The 18698-nt window shown below is 37.1% G+C and overlaps 1 protein-coding gene across 1 annotated transcript in view; it reads left to right on the forward strand.

Annotated features, from left to right (window-relative positions):
• Positions 1–2249: 2249 nt before the first annotated feature.
• Positions 2250–18698, forward strand: part of MRPS9 (mitochondrial ribosomal protein S9) — a 60699-nt gene continuing 44250 nt past the window's right edge. Inside the window, exons 1-2 of the mRNA XM_012471495.2 lie at positions 2250–2409; positions 13086–13265. Of these exons, the coding sequence (XP_012326918.2) occupies positions 2275–2409; positions 13086–13265 (315 nt within the window). The 5' untranslated portion in view covers positions 2250–2274. The remainder of the gene's footprint in view (positions 2410–13085; positions 13266–18698) is intronic.

Below are 18698 nucleotides of genomic sequence, written 5' to 3' on the forward strand. Positions count from 1 at the left end.
CTCCACAACTCCTAACCTTAATTTTAATACTTCGTTCTTACATGGTACAACATCAATAAATTTTTAATAGTATAAATCCTGTTTCCACATACTTAGTTTTCTACCTAGTTGAATTTCCAGTTAAGATCTAAAAAAATATTTAAATACTCTCACAATGTGAGGGACTGCTGCTTAAAGACATCTATTTTAATAAACTATACAGTCTTGGTTCTCAGCTGGGCGCAGTGGCTCACGTCTGTAATCCCAGCACTTTGTAATCCCAGGCCGAGGCGGGCAGATCACCTGAGGTCAGGAGCTCTAGACCAGCCTGGCCAACATGGCATAACCTCGTCTCTACTAAAAATACAAAAATTAGCTGGGCGTGGTGGCAGGTGCCTGTAATCCCAGCTACGCAAGAGGCTGAGGCAGGAGAATCGCTTTAACCCAGGAGTCGGAAGTTGCAGTGCACCGAGATTGCACCACTGCACTCCAGCCTGGGCGACAAAAGCGAAACTCAGTTTCGGAAATAAAATAAAATAAAGTCTTGGTTTCCAAATGTTAGTTCATCCACCTGTCGACAAAAAGAGTCGAACTCTAAAATATTTTGAAAAGATTTATTCTGAGCCAAATATGAGTGATCCTGGTCTGTGACACAGCCCTCAGGAGGTCTTGAGAACATGTGCCCAAGATGGTTGGGGCGCAGCTTGGTTTTATACATTGTAGGGAGGCATGAGACATCAATCAAATACATTTAAGATATACATTGGTTTGGTTCAGAAAGACCTGAGATTGACAGAAAGGGAATGTTCAGTTAAAGATTGTGGAGACCAAAGTTCTTTTGAAGTCTTATAGTGGCTGCCTTTAGAGACAACAGATGACAAATGTTTCCTATTCAGATTTTAGTTAATCTCTTTAGGATTGGGAGGGTCTGGAAGAAAAAGATCTAGCTATGTTAATAGAGATTCTTTACTGATGCATATTCCACCCTTCCAAGGACAGCTTTGCAGGGCTATTTCAAGATATGGCAAAGAAACATGTTTTGGGGTAAAATATTTGGATTTTCTTCCTTGTCTCATAATGTTATGCCAGATCCAGGTTGGAAAGTAAGTTACCATATAGAGGGTTAATTAAAACCCATCTGATAAGAATTTATGATTTGTAGGGCATAACTCCCCAAATCCCATAGATAGGAATTTGGACAAGATTTTTCTAAAAAGCAGAGTTTAGTCCTCAGACCTCTGCCAATTTCTCATGAAATTTTTTGCTAGGCTAAAAGCAAATAACAAAAAGAACAACAGGATGAGTATTTTATACAAGTAAATGCATTCCATTTAAAAGATTTTTCTATATTATGAAATCATGCCATTCTATCTTTCTTATGTTAAAAAGTTCTGTTTCGTGAAATGATGGTGATAGTAGATGGCATTTATCTGCTTGACAATTTCGTACGATCTCAGACTTTCTGTGTATGTTTTAATTTTACAGACCCTTCATATCTAAGTGTTTGTAAACCCTTATAAAGTGCGTTACTACATCATTGAATATGTGTTTCGTAGAAAGCACCCCGGGGGTTAACTGCCAGGACCACGCAAGTTTCAGAAAGCAAGACACACTCATCTCTATTCAACAATTAGTCAGTTCTGATTGGGTTTCAAGTAAGGCTTAGTATCACGCTTAGGGAGGGACGTGCAAACACAAGAAAGGCAGTTTTTGTGCTTACCGGTGTAAGGTTTAACCTGTGCATTGTGCAATTAAGAAACGACGCAGGAGAGTGCCAGAGAACTGAGAGGGGTTTGACAGTTGCTGGAGGAAGGTCTTGACTTGGATCCAGAAGAACGTAGAAAGTTTGAGGAGGGGAAAACTCCTACTGGATAAGGCCGATACGATAGGACGTAAGGTTTGGAGTCCATTTGGGGCCCCGGCAGTCCTGCCAAGGTGGAGGAAGAGCCGACTCGAGGTGCAACAACGGGGCCGGGAAGGAAGGGCTGGCTAAGGGGCCACGTGTAAGTAAGTGCCAAAGAGATTAGGAGAGCTACCGACTTCAGGACGTGAAGAGAAAACAGACCAAGATGAACCACCCACTAACCCTCCTTCTTGAAGTCAACACCGGCCAGGGGTGGAGTCGGACACGCCCCGCGGACTCCATGCACCCAATCAACGAGGTGTCGTTTCGGGCCGCGGGACAGGGAGAAGCTCTCGCTCTCAACTCGCCGGGACCTGGCGCGCATCAGCGCCTGCGCAGTCTCTAGGCCCCGCCCCCTCGACCCCTTCGGTCCTGGATCTCCCACAGCTAACATGGCGGCCCCCTGTATGTCCTACCGCGGAGCAGTTTCCTACCGGCTGCTTCTCTGGGGTAGGGGTAGCCTCCTCCAGAAGCAAGTCCTCTGGAAAACCGCGGCAGCTGAGTTGCAAACAAAAGCCAGATCCCAGGTAAGGCCTGGGAGGACTGGAAGCGGTTTATCTCTGCAGCGCGAGGATGTGAAACCAGCGCGGGCATCACAGTGGATGCCTTGTGGAGCCTTCCCCCAGCGTCTCGCGTGCCTTAGAGTCTTAGGTATTTAGTGGAGGTCTGAGTTTGGGAGTGGAGAGGTGGGTCTTAGCTTCCAGCGGCTGCTGTGGAGGTTGTTACTTGTTTTGCCGTGTGCAGAGAGGGCAAGTTACCTGCAGGTGGAAGTGGAGTGAGCTCTTCTTTCATTTGGCTGCTAAGCTAAGGGTCAGTGGCTAGGTCTGATGTTGGGTCCAGTCCTTCCACCCTGCCCTGCTGTCCAGAGAGGAGGAGGGCCGCGCCAGAGAACAATGATGGGAATTGGATTCCTGTAGGGGCCTGGAAGACAGTAATGGAGGAGTCACGTTGTGTAGAGGACAGTGACTTTTTAAAAGTGCCTTACATCTGCGTAATTTCTGTCTTCTTAATTTTCCCGAATCTTTCTCTATGGAAAGATGCAGGTCAGAACTTAAACATTTCCTTTAATCCAGAGGGAAGTGGGGAGTCAACAGCTGGTTAGCTGATGATGCCAGTTTACTGATATGAGCTCTCAGAGGAGGAAAAAGATTTGAAAGGGAAGAAACGAGTTTAGTTTTGGACTATGTTGTAGGCATCTGGGATTTCCAATAGGTCTATAGATAGGGAAGTCTATAGCTCAGGAGGAGAACTGAATTCGAAGGGCCCTGTTACCTTGTAGATGGTAATTGAGGTCTAATTACCTAGGGAGAGTGTACTGAGGAGTAGGCAGAGGGACAAGGCCCTGAAGGACAAATAAGGAATAAGTGGTCCCAAAAGTTTGTGAATTAGAGACCAAAAAAGCAGGGGGAAAACCAGCCAGTGTGGTGTCATGCAAAACAGGTTAATGTTTCAAGTACTAATTATTGGAGGGAGGTTAAATACCATACTTTAAAAACCATATTAAAAAAACACATCTTTTTATATGTTCTTTCTTTTATATTCTAACCTAGATCAACCAGTCTATCTATTCATTTGGACATTTGTTTTTATTTTTATTTTTTCTTACTGGACAATGTGCTAGAAATTTTTATTTTTTCATGCATCTCTGAGTATTTGCTGTATACACATGCTTATGAGAGGGACTGTATCATACAGAGTATTTTTATTGTTGACATTTAATACATGTATTGGGGGATGGCTTTCTGTCCCTCTTGGCATCTATTCTATGCTTTTTCCATGTTCTTATAATCATGGATAAACATACATGCACAGGTGTACTTTACAAAAAATGGGACCATATTGGATTGCATTTTACTTTTCGCTTTTCTGTATGCAGTATATTGTATAGTAGAAATCCTTCAGGGTCCCCTATTATATTTTTAAAAGCATTTTTAACTGCTGCATACTGTTCTGTAATAAGAATGTATCAAAGTTAATGTAACAATTGATGGACATTTGCTTTGTTTCTACTTTCTTTGCACTAATAAAGTTTCAGTAAACATCTGGTGTAGTTCTTAGATACTGGTTTAGTAAAATGGATGAAGAATGATTTCTCCTTGTTACTTTAGTTTTCATCTCCTTGACCACTCTTGAAACAGTCGCTTTCCCCCATATGAGAAATATTTACCGAGATCTTTATCTGAGCCAGGCACTGTGAAGTAAACAATTTAAGGTCAAACAAACAATTACCAGACAGTATCGACCCTTAGCACTCTTAAGGGATGGACCTGAAATGGCTGAATCCCCGGATTCCTGAATACCACTATAGCTTATGTTTTACCACATGAAGCGCAGCTGAGATATAACTGAAACGCTTAGCTGACCCCCTTTTAGATTCTTAGTGATTCCATGCATATGCTTAAAGGCATTCATAAAGCTTTTTTTTTTTCTTATCCTGGCACAGACCTTATCTGTCTTAAATATTAATGTTTTTGCACTTCCGTCTTAAACATTAATAGATTTCTCTTGGTAGTCTATGTTTTATAAAAGAATAAAAATTTTAATCACTTAATGAGTGACAAAACTGGTCTTTCCTTTGTTCAAAATTTAATCTCCTTAATTACAAAATCACTTCAGAGGTTACAGAAAACTTGAAGGGTATGGGAGAATAGAATAATAATAAAGTGCATTTCATACAGAGTATTTTTGCATTTTATTTATATATGTAAATGTATACTAGGCAGTGATATAAACAGTCCATATTACTGTGGTTCACAGTTTAAAAAGTTTGAGAAACACTGATAACAACAAGAAAAAAGAAGCGAGTTCTGTTAAGCTATTCCTGGGTTCTCAGTTGAAACCCTCGCTAGCAGACTACCTTTTGCATACCAATCTTGTGGTATGCATGTTTCATATTAATGCCTCAGTACAATTGCAGATGTCTGAGTGTCCCAAATTTGGGGCATAAGAGGCAGTCTTACTCATGAATGGTCAAACTTCTCAGATTATATACCCATGAATATCAGGGATCCATAGTGTACTGTGATATTTACAGAGGTAAATACAGAAGAGCACAGAAGTGCTGTACCTGAGTCAGATTAGAGTTATTGACCAGATAGACAATCGTCATGGACAGCTTCCCAGAGGAGGCAAAGGAAAATAGCGTCTTTAGCAACAATTGGGAGTTATATGAAAACAGAAAGCTATTTTATTCAAGGAAGATATAATAGGTGCATAAAGGTATAGAGATGTACTGAGTAATAGTGTGTTTTGTCAGCAACAATTGGTTATAGCATAGGGTTTTGTTGAGAGAAGGATGAGAGACAGTACTGGAAAGTTTGGCAGGAATCAGTATGGTTTGTTTTGTTATGCTAAGGTAGCTGAATTTTTTATCTGTCACAAATGAAAATAGTATTAGCATTATGATGAGCAGTTGACAGTTACTTTCCATGCTGTACTACAAAGGTTACCCATAAATTCATAAATCCTCTACCAATACAGGTAATATAGGAATACTAATTTGGCTTTCTATGAAATTTGTGATTTTTATAATAAGGAAAAGCAAAAGACCAATTGCTATTTTGAAAAATATTTCTACAAAACATGAATAGGATGTCTTCTTTATTTTTCTTTACTACTAAACACTTTCTTAGTGCTTAAACATTCAGTTTTACCAAGCCAAGATGCCTTTGTTGATTTAGACCATCTGCCAGAGAAGTGATCAATGACATTAAATGGCCTGGCCCTTTATATTTTGGTTTCACTGTAAACACATTCCTGTATCTGTCTAAAGTATCTGTTTTTCTTTTTTTTAATCTCCCATGCTCCTGGAGGTTATAATATCCTGTATTTATCACAGCATTCTGTTGGTCTGCTGCAATAGGGTCTTAATATATTTTTTTTGACAAATGACTAAAAAACACTTTGAAAAATAAATTGTATAATTGACTTGAATTTGTATGAGATGCTCTATACAGCTATGTAAATTAGTTAGGCCCCCATCCCCCATAATTTTTGAATATATTTATTTTTAATCCCAGTTTATTAGCAATGGAAAAGAAAAGCTCTTTGGTAGGATACGCTTTTCTCTTTGAGATCTAATCCTATCCTTGTCAGGATAGAATTGAGTATGTTCCTCATTGCTTTAGTTATGAAAAATACCTCCAGATTAAAATTTACACTTTCCTTATTTGGCAATTTATAAATTTCTTATTTAATAAGAGCTCAATGATAAATGCTATTATCATTCCCACCTATCTTTTCCTTATAAAACAAGATAACTAAACTTTCTTGTACTATGCCTCATTGTTGTAATTAGGATGATGAATGTATCAACTCTTTGTTGCTATATAACAAATCATCCTGAAACTTAGCAGCTTAAACGACAGACATTTGTCATCTACAGTTTCTGTGGGGCACGATTCTCCAGGCACACCTTGCTGTGTCCTCTTGCTCAGGGTCTCCGGTAAGGCAACAGTCCACATATTGGCCGGGACTGCAGTCATCTCAAGGCTCCACTGTGGGTGGGGAGAGTCTGCTTCCAGGCTCACTCAGTGTTGTCTTTAGCAGGATTTAGATTCTTGCAGGCTGTTGGGCTAAAGGCCCCAGGTCCTTGCTGGCTGTTGGCCAGAGCCCTCCCTCAGCTCATGCCACATGGGCCTCTAGGGCAGCTCAGCACATCTGGCCTCCCTCAGGCTGATCAAGAAAAGGTAAGCAAGAGAGAACAGCAGGCGGCAGATTCACTGGGAGCCATCTTGGAAGCTGCCTACAACAGTATAAAACCCACGTCTACTCTTTTTCTTGTTATCTAAGTGTCTCCTGTATTTACGTCTTTCCCCTATGGTCCTTATGTGAGGGCATATGTGGGTACCTATGTGTGTGCACATATGGGTACATCTGAACACCTGCTGCATCATTCTTCTTGTCAGATAGGATTATTAGCTTAAAGAAAACTGCATCTTTACTGTGTTTTATTTTCTTATCTCATTATAGCAACATTCTCATTTTAACATCACTCATTTCTTTACCATTATTTCTGTTAACATTTAATACAGAGCCTGGTCTATAATAATTGCTCACATTTGTTAAATGGACTTGTAAAGTAGTTTATTTGAGAATTTTATTATGAAAAACCAAGCATATAAAAAATAGAATAATATAATGAACTCCACAGATCTGTCAACCAGCTTCAACAATTATTAATATTTTCCAAGTCTTGTTTTATTTCTCCCCTCCCCCTCCCAGAGTCATTTATTGTAAATCCCAGACATTCTGTTATTTTACTTATAGGTACTTGAATATGCATCTCTAACATAAAGGTCATTTTAAAAAATAGCTTCCATGCCACCACCATATCTAACAGAATGAACAGTAATTTCTTATCATCTATTACCTATTTCATGTTCAAATTTCCCTGAATTGTCCCAACAGTAGCTTTTTGTAGTTGGTTTATTTTTATTGGGAGTTAAACAGGGTTTATATGTTTCATTTGATTGGTAAGTATGTTAAGTATCTTAATTTATAACAGGTTGTGGAATTAATATAAATAGTAAATTTTGTTTAAGTAAGTAGATTTCCTTATTTGTTTAACCTAGTATCCATTTCCCCTCCATAGCAACATCCCGGTTTCCCCAGGAGGAATTAGTGCTTTTTCACTGGTTAGAGTTGAGAAGACCAGGCCCCCTGCCGGCTTTCAAGTATAATTCTCTGGGCTCCTGATACCTTCTAGCAAATGTTTCTTTTGCTTAAGTAAACCAAAGTCAATTTCTTTTGCTTCCAGCCAGACACCTCTAATTGATAGAAATATAAACTATTCCGGCCAGGCGCAGTGACTCAAAACCTGTAATGCCAGCACTTTGGGAGGCCGAGGTGGGCCGATAACAAGGTCAAAAGATCAAGACCATCCTGGCCAACATGTTGACACCCTGTCTCTACTAAAAATACAAGTATTAGTTGGGCGTGGTGACAGGCGCTTGTAACCCCAGCTGTTTGGGAGGCTGAGGCAGGAGAATCACTTGAATCTGGGAGGCAGAGGTTGCCGTGAGCCAAGATCTCGCCACTGCACTCCAACCTGGTGACAGAGCAAGACTCCATCTCAAAAAGAAATATAAACTGTTCCAGCGGGTTATCATAATCATTCTGTTGGAGTCCTTATATTGTTTCTTTCTATTCACATTTTCTCTAATCTGACTTCAGTTTTTACCTTTTTTTCTAATCCTCAGAGTATTTTTTTTTTTTTTGCCTTTTCTATTCAAATTAGCCACACATCCTTCTTTGTTCCATTTTTATCTAATTTAACTAAAAGGAATCTCCTTAATACTACTATAATACCATTAAGAGACTATACAACACTGGCATTTGGTCAAATTTGGAACATCATTGCTCTGTCAGGATATGTCTGCTTCTTTGGCAGGCTGCATGATTTAAATTATAGTTGTCTGACCTATTGATTATCTTCCAAAAGAAACAAATCTGTAGAGTTGTATCTATATTCTCTAAACATAAAATCTGAAGAAAATTCTCTCCTCATAGCTTTTCAATTGGAAATGGACCCTGTAGAAAATATTATTGCAATTTTTTGTTGTTTTGAGACAGAGTCTAGCTCTGTCACCGAGGCTGGAGAGTGTAGTGACTCGATCTTGTCTCACTGCAACCTCCACCGCCTAGGTTCAAGCGATTCTCCTGCCTCAGCCTCCCGAGTAGCTGGGAATACAGGTGCCTGCCACCATGCCCAGCTAATTTTTTTTTGTATTTTTGGTAGAGATGCGGTTTCACTGTGTTGGGCAGGCTGGTCTTGAACTCCTGACCTTGTGATCCACCTGCCTTGGTCTCCCAAAGTGTTGGGATTACAGGAGTGAGCCACTGGACCTGGCCACAATTTTTTTTTTTTCTAGAATGGAGTCTTGCTCAGTTGCCCACGCTGGAGTGCAGTGGTGCAATCTCAGCTCACTACAGCCTCCACCTTCTGGGTTCAAGCGAGTTTCCTGCCTCAGCCTCTTGAGTAGCTGGGATTACAGGTGCCTGCTACTACACCCAGCTAATTTTTGTATTTTTACAAAATAATTCCATCACAGGAATAATTCTGGACATTTAATAAACATATTCAATATCCTGCTATTGATGCTGTGATAGCTTTGTAAATTTAATGTTATAAATGTCCAGAATGTCATACTCTTAAGCAATGTGTAGAAATGTCTTTGAAAAAGATCCTAAAGATCTTTTATGAAAAATAGCAAATTAGAGGCATTTTTTAAAGCCCTTTCTAAATAAACAATGAAAACATATATAAATATGTTTAAACTTCAATTATGTTAAAAGTAGGAAAGCCTCCACCTTATGTTACAAACTCAAGACTATAGACAGACACAATTTTAAATCAAGTGAAAAACCAAGTCTTCAGTAATCAACTCTTTTGCTTGAGAAGATGCTAAAATGTTGTCGTAACAGAAAGAACAGTGTGGAAGAGACAGCTGAAGAAAATACAAAGGGATATTTACCTAACAAAATGGAAGAATTATTTTACCACAACTACTTCGCACTGTCAAGGACATTTAAAAATCAGTTGAGTGAGGAAGAGCTCCATGAGATGGGATAAGACAAGAAGATATGATTAAAAGAAACTGTTGAAGCAAGAATTTTGAGGATAGACCAATGATATAAAAAGCTAAAAATTCATAGTGGCTGCAGTAAGCAGAATTGACACTGCAGAAAGAAGGAAAAAAACGTGGAGTGAAGATTTCAAAATCATACAGAATGCAGAAACAAGGGATAAGAAATAAGACTAAGAGAAGCTGATCTAAACTGTGGAGAACAGAAGAGCAGATAATTGCTGTGGCTGAAAAAGAGAGCTGAATAAGTCAGTAGGAATTCATTGGATATTTATTTTTGAAGTTGATAGGAGAAGTACATTTAAACATTTTATTCAGAGACACATGTATTGTCGCTGGTAAGATGAGAGCAAGCTGTATACGGTCCAAATTGCCAGCTCAAAAGCCAAAAAAAAACAAAAAGCAGTTCTTTTTTTTTTTCCCCATTAAGCAAAAGAAAGAAAATAGGAAGGAAGCATAAAAAATATAAAGATTAAATAAGACAGAATAGCCATTAAAGCCCATGTAACTTGAGTATTCTCATCTACTAAAATCTCAGATTGGGTTAAGGAAACAAAACCTAAAATAGTCTAAAATTTAAATGAAAAAGATAGGCAATGATATTCCAGGGAAATGTAAATATAATTGAAAGGGTTGCAATATTATGCACCAACAGAATAAAAAAACAATATTACATAGGAGTAAAAAACCTTGTGATGCCAAACAGTACTATCTACCCTAAGACGTAACTCTCTGGAACTAAATAGCACATTGAACATACCACTGAAACATCCAAAGAAACCAACCATAGGGAAAGAAAATTGACAAAATATTACAGACATTGTATGGATAATGGATATCAATTCCTGTCTGTTTGAAAGTATTCTCTTGGCTCACTAGTAATGGGAATTATCTCTACTTATATTACTAGTAGAAGTAATTTAAGTGTCCAGTATGAATGGATTCTTAAAATTTTTTCTCTAATTTTTTTTTTTTTTTTAAGATGGAATCTCCTTCTGGTCACCCAGGTTGGAGTACAGTGGCGTGATCTCGGCTCACTGCAACCTCCACCTTGTAATTCAAGCGATTCTCCTGTCTCAGCCTCCCGAGTACCTGGGATTACAGGCAGACACCACCATGCCCTGCTAATTTTTGGAATTTTTAGTAGAGATGGAGTCTCACCATGTTGGCCAGGCTGGTCTCAAACTCCTGACCTCAAGTGATCCACCCACCTTGGTCTCCCAAAGTGCTAGAATTACAGGTGTGAGCCATTGTGCCCAGCCATCTCTAATTTTTTTCTTACAGTTTTTCTGTCTATACTTCACAACTGTTCTTTGAATATGAGGTATTTAGTCTGTTAAACCTACTACCCTTTGCTCTCAGCAGATCATCTTCTATTTCACAGAGAAAATAGTGGGTGTAAGACATAAGTAACCTTGCCTTTCTGCCTGCCTTCCCTCACCTACAAATGATTTGTTTGATTACTGGCAGAAGACATGTTTTTTGTCCTAACACTAATGCTTGCCATTTTTCCTGCTTCTCTGAAAGTGCCAACCTCATGTCTCAGGTGGATTATTAACGGACCTGTGTCCGAAGCTCAGGTCTGTCCACAAGACACACCCACAAAGCCACCTGCCTCCTGGACATCTGTATTCCTGGGATGTCCATCAACATCTCACACACATTTTAAAATTTGAATACATCACTTTCCTCTCTGATCTTGTTCCTCCTCTGGAATCCCTTCAGTGAAAGGAGCCATACTCTCCAGGAGGCACATATTTCCTCCTGAGGGCTGTGGTTGGTGCTTGGCAGGGAGTGTGGTTGTAGTTGACCTAAAAGAAAGTCTTCTAGATTTTGTTTGAATTGTGGGTTCACTTGTATTAGGGTTGCTTTAGCTGTGAACAAAAACATTTTGATACATTATTTATAAAACCAGCAGTGTAATCATCCTTTTGGCAATAGAACATTTGGGAGAATTGTCTCTACTATATGATTGCTACTTTTAGGCCCCCAAATCACACCTTTGCTATGATTCTTGGGGTAGAAAATTTCTCTTCAGTTGGAATATGTGAAGCAACATTCTCCATTGCTCAAAGAAGACATAGACTTATAAAGAACAAATTTTAAAATCCCCTGGAAAACAGTAAAAACGTAAGATGGGAACCACTGTGGTTGGGAGTTGGTGTTGGTGGCGCTGGGCTTTGGCAAGTGGAGCAGGGGTGTATACACAGGCTGCATCTATAAAAGAGCGGACTATGCATTAGCCAGTTGTGGTCATGCTTTTACTCATTTACAGGAACACTGTATCTTCACAAAGCATTCTAAGAAACAGTAATTATTGGTTAGTAATATATTTTAGAAGGTTGTGATCTCCTAAGTAAAAATAAACTCAAGTTTCAGAGAATTTTAAATTGCCCTTTTCTTACTCATTAAAGAGTAGGAAGAACTATATTTTTACTATCTTAATTTGGAAGAGTTTGAAAACATATTTTTTTCATTAATTGGGTATTGCTGCATTTCTCCTGTATTTTTTCTTTTATTTTCTGGTGTAACTTTAGTGACAAACTGCTATAGAGGCATTTGAATTTAGGACTCTCAGAAGGGAAGGGGATAGAGGTAGGAGGGATGGTGTCAGTGAATGACGTATATCTGAGAGAGATTTATGTTTATGAAAAAGGAAATGAGTGGATTCCCAAGATTGTAGCTTTAAAGACTGAATATTTCTTTAAGAGTGTTTAGAATTGTTGGGGCCACGATGAAGGTTGAGAACCATAGATTTCAAATCTTAAGAAAAACCAGGACCAGAAAGGTCTGTTCTAATTATTTCCAGCTACTGCATGCAACTCAATGTCATTTGAAAACATTTTTCTCGTTCTTTAGCATCTTTGATTGAAGGTGAAATCTTAATACCTTGGAGGGAAATTCCTAGTGCCACAGCATAAAAGAACCAGCAGCCGCAAGTGGGATATAATTACTGATGCTTTAAAAAGATATGCAAGCCTTTATTTCTGCAGTTAGCATGTTAAACCAAATTAGTAATGAGAAATCTTCTAAATGTTTAGTCAAGCATTTTTTTCTTTTTATCAATTTAATGTAAGGACCATGGAATAAAGTCTTAAGCTAAGCCAAAAGATGGTTGAAGATAGGCTATATTTTTACCCATAAATAAGGTGAATACCCACAGTGTAAGGTGCTCTTCCCCAGGCCACGCCGTTTGCTCTCATGTCTTCTGCTTGCTGGTTTCTGGGTGCCTGTGCATTTGCCTGTTTGAGGGAGTAGCCTTTTACTCTTTATTCCATGTGCCAAATATCAACACTCACTGACATTGACCAAGCATTATCAAAAGTGGATGTTTAAAATAGACCAGGAGGTGGCATACCACTTACAGATATTTTTGGTTTTAATGTATTTAAATGCTAGTCACTTAAACTACATTTTAAACAAGCTTTTGAGCAGGGGACACATTCTAGCAACTTTCTTAACAGGCCTTTTAAACTTTTTTTTCAGATTCCAATCGATTGCAAGTAGTTGTCTCTTTTTATTAATGGTATTCAGTATCCTATTTTATTTAAAGACAGTGGCCTAGAAGATCTCAGTTCAATTTATTTTCTTTTCTTTACATTTATATTTTCTTTTAGATATTAGGGCTAAGTCATACTGCAATTGTGACAAGAAAGAAAAATGTTCCCGCCTTAAAACGTGAAACTTACACAGTGGATTTTATTAAAAAGCAGATTGAAGAGTTCAACATAGGAAAGAGACATTTAGCCAACATGATGGGAGAAGATCCAGAAACTTTCACTCAAGAGGATATTGATGTAAGTACACTTACTCTTTTGGAAAAGTAATTGCTGTGGAGTTTTAGATTTAAAAGCACTTTTCTTCATGAGCCCCTTAGCTCTGTGTTTTAATCAAGCTGTCAGAATAAGGAAAAATGTTGCTGCACATTGCAAGTTGGAGCCATGGTTTCAAAGAGAAATGCGCAGGATTTACATAGTATGGTGAGTTTTAGGTATTACTTAGAAATGAATCTATAAATGCTTATACACTATTTGGAAATGTTTAACCTGTTGTATAGTTTTAGACTCAGCTTTCTTACAAAATGATAAAACAGATAGTAACGGAAATAGAGTCAAATTTATATCAAATCCCATTAGTAAGCCTTGCCCAGTATTTTTGTCAAATATGTATCTGAATTTTCAAAATGGGGCATAGTATAAGTGATTTGAAAATTAGGATCCGAATTCTATTCACTCTTAAATTATTATATTCCTGATAAAAGCAATAATTGTCAATAATATTTTTGCTAGATGTCCTAGAGTAGCTAGCAAAGGAAGTTGAATTTAACAACTTTGAATCTTGTCCTAATTTTTAAAAAGGGACATCTAACATCCCATGATGTTTTATATTTAACCAAAGAACATCTTTGTATAGATGACATTCTTGTATGATTTCAATATTATAATTTTTGTCATTTTATGTACTTTAGTTTAATTTCAATCTTTTTGTATACTTTTCCTGTTTATAAATGGTACTGAAGTATCACTTTCAGGCCCCAGACCAACATTTTATATGCAACCAGAAGGATTTCTTATTGCTCTTCTAGGTTAGGTGATTTAGAGTTAGGGACCTTGTAGCTGCTGTCCTTTTTTTGAATTTTATAGTAATCTGGATGAATATTATCTATAAAGAGAGGCTGTTCTTTAGTTAAGTATAAAATATCATGAGATGTTAGATATTGCTTTTTAAAAATTAGAACAAAATTGAAAGTTGTTAAATTTAAGTTCCTTTGCTAGCTATCCTGGGGCATTTAGCAAAAAAAAGTATTATTGACTGTTAGTGCTTTTATCCGGAATGTAATAATTCAAGAATGCAACAGGAATAGAATTCAGATTCTAATTTTCAAATCACTTAGAACATAGACTCTCTAGACTCTAAGTTTGCCCACTCTGGACTTTGATGTAAGTAGAATCATATAATATTTGGTCTTTAGTGACTGGCTTCTTTCACTTCATGTTTTCACATTCATCTATGTTGTGGCATGTGTGTCAGTACTTCATTCCTTTTTATTCCTGAATAGTTTTTGACTGTATGGATATACCATATTTTAAGAATTCATTCGTCAGTTGATGTGCATTTGGGTTTCCATTTTTGGTTATGATGAATAATGCTGCTATGAATGTGCATGCTATAAAGTTCTTCTGCAGACATATGGTTTCTCTTGTGTATATACCTTAGAAACCATTGCTAATCCAAGGTCATGAAAATTCACCCCTATATTTTCTTCTATGAGTTTTATAGTTTTAGCTCTTACATTTAGGTCTTTGATCCATTTTGAGGTAATTTTTGGTGTGATGTGAGGTAGGGGTCCAGCTTCATTCTTTTACATGTGAACATTCAGTTGTTCCAGCATCATTTATTGGAAAGACTATTGTTTTCCCATTGAATTCTTTTGTCACTCATATTGAATATCAGTGTAACTATGAGGGTTTGTTACTGGACTCTATTTTATTCCATTGATCTATACATTTATCCTTATGCCAGTACCACTTTGTCTTGATTACTGTAGCTTTATAGTAAGTTTTGAAATTGGGAAATGTAAGTACTCCTACTTCTTTCTTGCTTTTTCTTTTTTCATTTGAGATGGAGTCTGACCCTGTTGCTCAGGCTGGAGTGCAGTGGTGTGATCTTTGCTCACTGCAACCTCCACCTCCCGGGTTCAAGCAATTCTCCTGCCTCAGCCTCCTAAGTAGCTGAGAATCCAAGCACGTTACCACCACACCCAGCTAATTTTTGTATTTTTAGTAGAGATGGCGTTTCACCATGTTGGCCAGAATGGTCTCCATCTCTGGACCTCATGATCCACTTGCCTCAGCCTCCCAAAGTGCTGGGATTACAGGCGTGAGCCACTGGACCCGACCTCCTTCTTGCTTTCGAAGATTATTTTGGCTGTTCTCTCCTCCTCAAATTTTCATATGAAGCTTTAGGATTAGTTTGTCAGTTCCTGCAAGGAGCCACCTAAGATTTTGATAGGGATTGTGCTGAATCTCTGGATAGATTTTGGGAGTATTCCCATCTTAATTAAGTCTTCTGATCTCTGAAGATGGGATGTCCTTCTATTCATACAGATTCTCTTTAATTTCTCTCAGTGATGTTTTGTAGTTTTCAGAATCAAATTTGGCACTTTTTTGTTAAATTTATATCTAATCATTAATGTCTTAAAAACTTCTATTATAAATAGAATTGTTTTCTCTATGATATTTTCGGTTTCTTATTGCAAGTGTATACAATTTATTTTTGTATATTTTTTATTTTGAATCTACATCCTTGCTGAATTTAACTAATTCTCATAGTTTTTAGTGGACTCCTTAGGATTTTCTAAATACAGAATAAAGCAGGAGAGCCCATATATAGAAGGGTATAGCAGGGTATCCTACATATATACGAATCCCAAAGAATCCACTAAAAACTATGAGAACTAGGATATTTAACCTGCAAATAGAAATAGTTTTATTTCATTTTTTCTAATCTGGATACTCTTATTTCTTTTCCTTACCTAATTGCCTTGGCTAGAATCTCTAACATTGTTGAGTAGAAATGGCAAGAGTAGATATCCTAAGTTTGTTCCTGATCTTGGGGTAAAGCGTTCAGTCATTCACCATTAAATATGATGTTGGCTGTGGGTTTTTCATGGATACTCTATCAAATTCAGTAAGTTTTTTCCATACCTAGTTTTTTTTTTTAACTTTTTTGTTGTTGTGGTTGATGTTTTTATCATGCAATGATATTGGATATTGTCAGATGCTCTTCCTTTTTGATGATTTTTTTGGCTTTTGGCTTTTCTATTGGTATGATATATCACACAAATTGATTTTTATATGTTAAACCAACCTTGCATTCATGGAATAAACCCCACTTCTTTGGTGCATGTAATCTCTTTTATATGTTTCTGGGCTTGGTTTGCTAGCATTTTCTTGAGGATTTTCATGTTTAATTGATATTCGTCTGTAGTTTTCTTACAGTGTTTGTCTGGTTTTGGTATTGGTAATACTGGCCTCATCGAATGAGTTGGGAAGTGCTCTCTTCTATTTTTGGAAGAGTTTGTCAAGAATTTTTATTAATTCTTCTTTAAGTATTTGGTTGAATTCACCAGTGAAGCCATCTGGGCCTGGGCTTTTGTTAACTAGCTTACTTTTTAAAATGATCCTCCCTCTCTCTTTGTAGTTTATGTGTCCCTGAGTGACTGTTCTCAGCAGTAGGATTTCATTACCCAACTGAGTTTACTACTGAGATGTTTTTGAGCAACTATTAACTACCTTTTTGGTTTGTCTCCTTGATTGATAAAGATGATGTCTTCCTATGTTGTTGCCAGGCTGGTCTGGAACTCTTAGCACTAAGCCATCCTCTGACCGTGGCCTCCCAAAGTGCTGGGAGATTAAAGGCATGAGCCACCATGCCCAGCCCCTCTTAACTACCTTTTTGGATGTACACTGGGCATTTGTATGTAGCTTACTGAAAGAAGCAGAATTATTCAACAATTTTGTAATTTTATCTGAAGGGATAAGCATTTTGCAGTGTAAGTATTAAACATGAATTTTATTGTTTGGAGTAGTTTGTTCATTGTTTGGATGTTTACCCAGAGTATTTGATGTTAATATTATTTTCATGAGGATTTAATTTATACAGAGTAGCCATGGTCTATTATTTAATTCAATTACATAGTTAAAAGTCTAGGCTCACTATAATTTTCACTTAGACAAATTAAGCACTATCGTATTCAGATTAAGCTATTAGTTATTTTATATATTTTAGAAACTAGTTTTTCCATACTAGTTATCCAGTTACTAAAATAATGACTGTGAAGACCATTTATGAAATGCATTTGAGCCATGTATTAAAGTATCTTTTAAACATTTTTGTTAAAGTATTTATAACAGATACAAACAGGTGATTTTATGTAGAGAATTTTTTTAATATTTAGAGAAATATAGAAGGATCCTATAGCTTAGTGAATACATTATCATTCAACTGTGTAGAAGCAAATTTTTTAAGAATGTATTTAGTTCTGGTTCTCAAAATAGATAATTATTTTTCAGAGAAGAGATATTTAACATCACTATGTAAAGATAAGTGGTGGCAGGTATTCTGTACTTTTAAAACTATATGTGTGTATATATGGTAAAAGCAACTTGATGTCATCTTATGTGATTGTGTTAACAAAATACTATAAAAATCTACCTTTAGATTTAGCCAATTAAGTAATCAAATCATGAATTAATATGAAAAAACAACCAATCGCTTCTTTAAAATATATAGACTCTTCTAAAATGAGGTTGAATTTCTTGTTAGGAATATAAATGCAGAACATGTAGGCAACTTTATTAGATTGATTTTTTTCCTGTCTTTTTATTAAAAAAAATTCATTATAGTTGAAATGATCTTTTAGAAAAATACAGGAACTGGGATTAGGAGAGTCCTTGTAGAGAGACACTAGGTAGTGTCGTTGAGCAAGTCAGGGCTCTCTGTTACTTGATTTTCTTATCTATGAAATAATAATACTCACTTGCCTACCTCAGGATATATCTAAAAACCATGACATTAATGCAGTGTGTTATTATTCCTGTTACTATTAACAGTAATAAATACCATCTGCCATCATTGGAATCATTCCCTAGTTCTCTGCTTTGTCACACAAGTCTTCTATGCCACCTGAGAATGAGTGCTGGGAAGAATCATCTGAAACACTGTTGGGTACATTGATTTATCACTGATTGACTAAAGGAGAGATTGCTTTATCTCCTGTAGGTTGATATTATCTCACCTAGCTTGGTATCTAAAAAGCCCATATGGAAGTGAGTGTTAACCATTTTCTTTGATACCAGTGGCATAATTCTGCTGTGCTAGACTTTGCTGCCAGTGATAGATCGGCTTCACTGACTCTTGTGGCATTTTATTAAATGTACTGGACTCCTTTTGGCATTGAATTTTATTAAATTTAGTGGACCTCCCTCCCACCTTTGTGGCACTTGAGTAGATGTAAAAGCAAAAAAGGACAGTGACAACCATTACCAAATAATTAAAATTATATTCTCATGGTTTCCTGTTTTATGTTTTTTAAACTGTTGTTTTTAAAAGTGGTTCAGCAGTATGTATCAACTGAAAGAGACACTGTGGCTGATGAGACAGCATTTCCATGCTGCAACAATGGGTTATTTTTGAAAACAAAAATAATTTATCCAAATTATTTTTAT

The sequence above is a fragment of the Aotus nancymaae genome, unplaced genomic scaffold (assembly GCF_030222135.1).
Source record: "Aotus nancymaae isolate 86718 unplaced genomic scaffold, 86718_ANA_hifiasm-v0.15.2.pri h1tg000131l, whole genome shotgun sequence".
In the NCBI taxonomy this organism is placed as follows: Eukaryota; Metazoa; Chordata; class Mammalia; order Primates; family Aotidae; genus Aotus; species Aotus nancymaae.